Genomic DNA, 8,206 nt, shown 5'->3' on the forward strand with positions numbered 1-8,206 from the left:
CTGAGCAGGCGTTGATCATGTTGAGGATTTGCCAAGTGTGCCTTCCTCTTAGTTCATTTTTCTTTTTCTTCCTGTGTTCGTGCTTCTTCAAAGTCCATGACACCTTTGGCAGAGGCTATTCTCCAGTTGGAGCCCTCGCTGGCCAGTGTTTCCCACTTGTCGGTAGTGGTAGGGAGCCGGTAGCAGCCGGTGTGCCTATCCTGGCTGTGGGTAACTGACAGCTAGCATATCATATTTAAGCAGATGGGGAAAGATTTTTTAGCCCTAAGGAATCTTTGCACAGCTACTACCAGATTGGCTTTATGTATTTTTCTTCTCCTCACCTTGGTTTTTTCCCCTCCAGATGCTATGCTTGGGACTTGGGGCTCCTTGCCTTTGGGCTCTGCTCTCGGCCAGCCTTCAGCCATTCATTTTTCCAGGCTCTGTCCTACCCTGCCTTGATTGAACAAATCTTCTTTAGGAAGAAATTTTCGCCCCAAGGAATCCAGTGCTCATGACCCCTAAGTGTTTGGTGCCAGCCAACTCTCCCCCACCTCCCATGACCCCAAGGACTTTGCTAATCCTCCATTCCTCTACTTCAGGGATTGTCAGGGACTGGCAAGACACTGATGAGTGTGCACCAAGGGGACGGGGGCTGGAGTGGGGCTCAGTGGTTTGTGGAGACCTGTACTAGCCCGGAGGCAAGAATCAGAGGTAGGGGAAGCTTCAGAGCTGGAGGAAGAGGCAGGCCAGGCAAGTGAAGGGCCGGGTGCTTCCCCACCCTCTCCTGCACCACCATCTCCTAGAACCAGAAGATAATTTAAGCAGCAGAGGAAGTTTCCATGCAGACGTAGTCTCCAGCCACGTTTGCGCAGCCTGTCAGGGGAAGGTACATAAATGGGTGGAGGGGGAATGGTCCCCCATTGCTGCAACTGCTCCCTGGAGCACGGACCTGGGAAAAGCTGCCTAGATGCTAAATTGGTGTGCGTATTTATTCTACAGAGCTGTAGAAATGACTCTGTTACCATTGACAACAAAGAGTTAACTCTCTGGCATGTGCATTCCTTTGGCTGGGGAGCACCCTTGATAGGGATGGAGGAAGGCCATGATGACTCTCAGCTATGGGATGTTACCTTCGTGGAGCACAGTCTAGCAAACAAGGAAGTGCTGTCTACAGGAAACGGGCTGAGTTCCATGGAGAATCATGGTTAGGAATCCTTTAAAGGGGCAGTATCCAGTTCACTTGCTCCATTTGCACAAGAATAACAGAGGAGCGCCCCTGCACCCTACACTCTCCCAAATCTGCTCCAGAGGTTTGAGGAAACCCCTAGATCAATTTGGATCTAGTGGTGAATGTTCTGTTGTGCAAGCAGAAATCCTTGCACTGACATGAGCTTTCACGTAGCACTACTCAGGATACAACCCATTGGCTTTGATCTCTGTGTTTTCCCAGCATATAAAAACAAACAAATGAAAAACCCTCAACAAAACATGAGTATTGAGCTTCAACCTCTGTAATTTCCTCACCACCACTGCCCTATCCCTATCTAACCCTTTGGCTCTCATGTGTGTCTTTTGAAGCTTCATCTTTTTCCCTTTCTTCCACTGCAGCCTGCCCTTGAGGTTTTGGGTGAACGTCATCAAGAACCCACAATTTGTTTTTGATATCCACAAAAGCAGCATTACAGATGCTTGCCTCTCTGTGGTGGCCCAGACCTTCATGGACTCGTGCTCCACCTCTGAGCACCGCCTGGGCAAGGATTCCCCCTCAACAAAGCTGCTCTATGCCAAGGACATCCCTATCTACAAAGGCTGGGTGGAAAGGTGAGCTACAGAGACGGGTCATGTCAAGCTGTGTTGCCTCTACAACTGGCAGAGGTGGGATTGACCTTAGCACATCATCCCACAGCATTATAATGTTGGTAGCTCTTTACTGTACGGGGATAACAAGATCCTGCCTGATACCTGGTTCCTTGAATGAGGGCCATCCTCAAACAGGTTGGGAAAAGGAATGCTGTGGCTTTCCACAGGTTCAGGACAGTCAAGAAGGGCAGGAGTCTTTGAGGGTGGGGAGACTCTGTTACTTTGGCCTCTCTTAGCATCTTTGGAAAGGAGGAATCACCACTGCTGCTGTTCCACACACAGAAGCGGCATGCTGGATGGGGCAGAGCTGCTGTGCTGGCTTCCTGAAGGTGGGTTGCTGTTGCTTACCAGTGAGGGAGAGAGGTGGGGAGGGCAGTGCAAAAGCACTGGCAGAATCAATTCAGCCCTCCTGCCAGTGTGTTTGCACCAGACTGATTTCCACACTGCCTCCCTCAGTAAACAACAGTGGTCTGCAATGAAGCTAGTGTAGTGAGTCTGCCGCTTCTGTCTCTAAACTGGCCTCCCTAATCTATTGTGTGTCTCCTTAAAGCACCAGCTGATTCATCTTTTTTTTTTTTTAAATAATTTTTATTAAGGTTTTCCAAATTAAAACAAATAAAATCCAATTCATAAACTTTTTCCAATATCCAGGACTTCCCCTCCCCACCCCCTCTTGTGTTCCAAATCTTCCAAAAAAGCAATAATATTCAACAAATTCTTATTCCCAAAATACACTCATCATCAATAACTCAATTTATCCAAATTTCCATCCCCTAAGGTCGACCTATTCCCTTCCACGAGTTCCCCCCTTTCAAATATAATACAGATAAAAATAGAATAAAAACAAACAATAATTTTACAACCTTTGGATTCCAAATTTCCCTCCCCTCTTTCCCTGTTGCGTTCCTCCTATCCCTCCACTTCTAATGTCTTCCTGATGAACCCACCTTTCACTAAACCACCATCCCTCTGGTTCTTTACCGGTCTTTTTTTTTTTTTTAAATGGCATATATTAAACTTCTGGCATTTTTAAAATTACAGATGTCCAATCATAGAAGGAGTCTATCAAAGGGGGCCCATTTCTTCTATCCAGATTTTTATATCCAGGAGTATAAACTCCAATTTTAAATCCATAAGCTTGTCAAATCTGGATATCCCAAATGTTCCCACTCCAATTCTGTCCAGTTCTTGTTGTTTCCTTGTTCTTGTCAATCACTCTCCTCCTTTTTACTTCCCTGTTCCCTCACAGAAATGTTCTTTTTCCAAAGGCTTCTAGTGTCTCTACAGAGGCTTGTTATTCAGGAGCAAAACATTACATCATGTTCCTTTCATTTTTCAACAGATTAATCCATTGTTTCCAGTAAAGTGTAGGCCTCTGTAGACAAAATAATGTTCCATTTCTGCAGTTTCCCAGGAGATTAAAAGTTCTATCCAACTGTTCAAGTTTCCCGTCGAAAACACATGCAATGTCCCTCAGCTCCTCTAGGTGGATTACAATAACAAAGTTCCCTTCCAGATCACATCCGCCAGTCCAAATAACTTATAAATCCTTATTTGAAACAATTTATCTCCAATTTATAACAAATGTAGCCGGCAAAGTCCTCATAACAAAGTCTCAATTTCATTCTTCCGTTTTGACAGCTCTTTGACAGCTGTCAAAACCTCCGTTGTTCTTCTCCAGGCATTTTCACGAATCGCTCCAGGGATTCCGGGGGGGTTGCTTTTTAATACAAATTCCACTTTTCTCCTCCAGCTCAATCTTATAAATTTCCCTCGCGAAGTTGCTAGTTCGGCAAGATAAGGTTCTTCTCGATCTTAGTTATCCAGTCCTTTGTTTTGGCTCTTCTACAATTTGGGGGGGGGGCTGACTTCCTTTTTTCCACCTCCCCCGTTCGCTCCAAATTCTAAAAATTTATCCCTCTTTTTAGTCCGTATTCCAATTACTCACGGGTTCTTCTTTTGGGTCCAAATTTTCAATAGAAGAAGTCAGCGCTCTCCGCCGGATGGCATGCGGCTGCGCTCGGCAGGGATAGCAGAGGACTCAAAGCACCACGCTCCTCCCCGGCACCCGATCCGTAGCCTTTAAAAAGGCTCCTTCACGAATCGAGAGGGCGCTGACGGTGCCAGCCGAGTCTCCATGTCCACGGCCTCCGTGGCCGTGGTTTTTAAGGGTCCCCGCATCGCCGGTGCGGTAGGACCCAGCCCCTGCCGAGCAGGCTCCCTCCGGAGCTCGGAGGGAGCCCGCCATTCGGCGATGGCGCCGACCCGGAAGACCAGCTGATTCATCTTGACTGGCAAAGGAGGGTGCTCCTGGAGGAAGCAAGGACCTGTTCATCTAAGGCAGGTGCAGGCAACCTCTAGATCAGGGGTAGGCAACCTAAGGCCCGGAGGCCGGATGCGGCCCAATCGCCATCTAAATCTGGCCCACAGACAGTCTGGGAATCAGTGTGTTTTTACATGAGTAGAATGTGTGCTTTTATTTAAAATGCATCTCTGGGTTATTTGTGGGGCATAGGAATTCATTCATATTTCCCCCAAAAATATAGTCTGGCCCACCACATGGTCTGAGGGTCGGTGGACCAGCCCACGGCTGAAAAAGGTTGCTGACCCCTGCTCTAGACTGAGTCTTGGCCCGCAAGCACATTTCCCCCAAATCATTTCACCAGGATGTGTTTCTAATCACCTGCTAGCAAATGCTTTTAGCCGGAGGTGCCTGGAATTAAACCTGTGCCCTTCTGTGTGAAAAGCACATACGCTCTGCTGCAGATCTACGGCTTCTCCCAAGCCAGAGTTTGACCTCCACACATGGGTTCCTTCAGTGTTGAAGTGAACACAGCTCACGCTTTGAAGGTTATCTGTTGCACCATATAAGCCATGATAAAACGGGGGTTATGTAGTTGTCAATGCCTCCACGCAGTCACTACTCAGCCTAAGAGGTTCAAATACGTACCAAAACTTTTAAGTTTGCACAGTGGATCAAAGGGCTCAGCCATCCTGGTGCAACAAATACAATTCTAACAAAAAATCCAAACATTTTTGCTATTTGTAAAGTGGCTTGGCAACACAAATATTCAAGAAAGAACAAATTCTCAATAATCACCAGTTGTAGCCTAATCACCATGTAAGCTTTGTGCAAGCAAGTCAGGATGAATGCTCAGTAAATATCCCCCTTGGCTCCTATAGAAGGAAAAGTGGGATATAAAACTAATTAATTAATTAGGTCATCTGGAGGAGCCATATGGCTCTGTATTCAACATGGCAAAATCTAGAGCCTTCATTTATAGCTTCCATTCATAGAAGGGACTGCAATGCAATAAACATGCACATTTATTCACTTTGGTTTGTGTGGAAACCCTCTGCTGACGTGGGAGTGTTGATCAATCTTCTCTCCAAGGAATCCAAAAGCTATGCATGTGTTTACCAGGTACTATCGGGATATCACCAAGATGGCTTCCATCAGTGACCAAGACATGGATGCCTATCTAGTGGAGCAATCACGGCAGCACGCAGGCGAATTTAACACACTGGGTGCGCTGGGGGAGCTCTACAGCTACGTGGGGAGGTACCGTGATGAGGTGAGGCTCCACCCCAACTCTTTCCTTCCTATTTTGTTTTTTTCCCTCTCTCTCACACACCACAAGTTTCTCACATTGTTTTCGACCTGTTATTCAGCTATGCTATAAATCTGATGAGGATAGAGCCTAATTTGGACCCCACTGAAGATCCTCTGTAATTAAATGGCTCATGGGGAGGAATTTAAGGTACCATAATAAGTTAAGGCACCACCATCTACTGCCTCATTGGTTATCCTGTACCCTTCTGTTTAGCCCTTGACACTCTCCTAAGAACACCCCACATCTGAATAGCCAGGGGGTAGTGTATGAGAGGGGTAGGCAACCTGTACATCCTCCAGGTGTAGGTGGACTCCAGCTCCCATCAGACCCAGTCAGCATGGCCAGTGGTTCCAGAAGACTGGAGTTGGAATCCAACAACATCTGGAGAGGCCACGGGTTTCCCACACCTGGCTTAGGACTCCAGAGAAGGTAGAATGACAAATGGAGACCTCTGCTCCATGCTTATCCCTCTCACCTACACATTTTCCCCATTTGGAGCTTTCACGCCATAAATCTGTCCCTTACCTAGCATACTGGAGAAAACAGGGATCCCCTGCTGCCACCACCAAGAACTGAAGGCATTTTGAGAGGGACTGCTGCTTGTGTGTCTTCCGGCTTTTTATTTCAGAAACCAGAAGTGGCAGTGGGCTGGGCAAAAGAACCGTGTCTCTCTGAAAGTGCATTATGACACTCTTTAAAACATGGGTCGCCAACCTTTTTGAGCCACTAAGCACATTTGGAATTCCGAGCTGCTGTTGGGGGTGGCACAACAAAACATGGCAGCCGCATAGGAAAAAGAAACAACCACAAAATAGCATGGGCATGCCCTCCCATCAGTGGGGAAAAGTTGGTCACCACTGAACTCACTCATAGAGAGAAGCTCTTCACCCCTCTCCTCTGTTTGGAGTGGATGGGTGGGTGTTTAATCCTGGCATCCCACCAAATGTGTCCATGTTAAAGGGGACACATTCCAAGGTGAGAGACTGAGAAGGAAGAGCAAGCACTCTGGTGCATTGCAATGTTTTGGTGGATATTTACCAGCCCTACCTAGAGGTGGCAAGGACCGAACCTCAGACCTTCTGCATGCAAGCCAGATGCTCTAGCCGTAGCCCTTCCCATGGGAACGCCGTCGGCAAGCCCCGATTTAAAACTATTGCCTGACTCCAGGTGACAGGACAGACCCCATAAGCCTTTCTCTTTGTCTCCTGCCCCTTTCCCAGTTTTACCAGGTACTTCTCCATCCTAGGGCCCATCTCTTATTCCCGTTTTGCTCCTGGAAGTTTGGGGCTTAGTCCCTCCTGACCTTTTTTTTCCACCTTTCTCTTTCCTTCCCTTTATTCCGGACCCTCATGTTTTCCCAACCCATGGCCTGTCCGCCCATCAGATCCTGACAGCGCTGGAACGTGATGCCGCCTGCCGGAAACACAAATTGAGGCTGAAGCTTGAACAAGTCATCACTCTCGTTTCTGGAAATAGCTGAGAGTGATGGGGGGGGAGGGAGAGTGGGCAGGGGGGGGCACGCATCCAGGATAGACGTATCAGAAAAAAGGACTCTACCTCCAGCCTTGACTTGTGGCCCCCCAAGGGTGACAGACTTGACATTTTTAACCTCCCTGTCGACAAGAGACGTGTGACCTCTTGCCCTGTAAGGCTGAAATCCTGGGGTTTCAGAAAGAGGCTGTGTTGCCCGCCCCCTCCCTACCTTCAGCCCGGAAGCAATAACCAGCACCCTTTCCTCAGCATCTGAATTGGGAGGAGCAACTCAGAGTGAACAATAAGGTTGGGGTGCAGCCAGATAATGCCCCCCTCAAGCTGGCAGCTAAATGGAGACCCCTCACCCCAAATGTTTGTGGACCCTCCCCTTAATCATCCAGACCATTCCCTAGTCCCCCACTCCTTGTTGGTAGCTGGTGGAATTTGCCCTTGTTCTGTTTTTTTTTTTTGGTAACCATGGCAATCAGATATTTTTAATCCTTACCTGACAAACCCCCCACCCTCTCACCCCCACCCCACCTGTTGTGCCCTCTCCGGGTGCAGTGCCTTACTCATTAATTTATTATTGCATCTCGTTAAGATTATTGGCTGTAAATGATTCCATTCCCTGGGTGTAGAGATTTCAGTGTAAAAAGTCCTCCATTCCTCCCTGCCCCATCCGCATCCTTCAAGTCTGTGTAAATATTTGCACTGCAGCCTGGAGGGAATCGGTCCCCCACTCCTCCCCCAAAATAAAAGAAAACGACACTTTTAAATCCCCCACCTGGGGTTAAGGAGCTGGGGTGGGGGAAATGTCCCTGCAGCTGCATGGGCTTTTTATTGGTTCATTTTATAATTAATTTTTCTTTTGCTAAATAAAAGCGTGGAAAAATGTTCCTCTTGTTGTCATGTGGGGATCGGCAAGGTGGGGGGTGTCCCAAGAGAAGAATCCTGGGTAAGTGGGCAAACACTTGCATTTCACTTTGATACAAGGATAGTTTGGTCTTTGCAGCACCCATATGGCAGTCCTCTGTCCATCTGTCTACAGAACCAATCCCTCTGATCAATATTTGTTTCTCTTTTGAATTGCACCCCACGCTCGGGCTAATGCTGGCTCTTTTTTCACATGGAATAAATTGTGTGTGTTGTATTTTAACAGTCAGGTTGTTGGTATTCCAGCAGATATATCAGCCCACTTCATATTTTTTAGTTTCTTTCAGGAGCCACACCTTTTACCCAGCAGTCTTGTTTGCTGTTGAAAAACACTTCAGTACATG

At 47.4% G+C, this 8,206-nt stretch overlaps 1 protein-coding gene across 3 annotated transcripts in view; it reads left to right on the forward strand.

Moving 5' to 3' along the window:
• The window catches only part of PLXNA3 (plexin A3), a 71,733-nt gene extending 63,910 nt beyond the window's left edge, over window positions 1–7,823 (forward strand). For all 3 annotated transcript variants that reach the window (XM_081893667.1, XM_081893666.1, XM_081893668.1), the window contains exons 30-32: window positions 1,591–1,803; window positions 5,267–5,417; window positions 6,841–7,823. In XM_081893667.1, coding sequence (XP_081749793.1) covers window positions 1,591–1,803; window positions 5,267–5,417; window positions 6,841–6,936 — 460 coding nt within the window. In that variant the 3' untranslated portion in view covers window positions 6,937–7,823. The remainder of the gene's footprint in view (window positions 1–1,590; window positions 1,804–5,266; window positions 5,418–6,840) is intronic.
• The last annotated feature ends 383 nt before the right edge of the window (window positions 7,824–8,206 follow it).

This window comes from Podarcis melisellensis (genome assembly GCF_964234715.1).
Source record: "Podarcis melisellensis genome assembly, chromosome: 17".
NCBI classification, from domain to species: Eukaryota; Metazoa; Chordata; class Lepidosauria; order Squamata; family Lacertidae; genus Podarcis; species Podarcis melisellensis.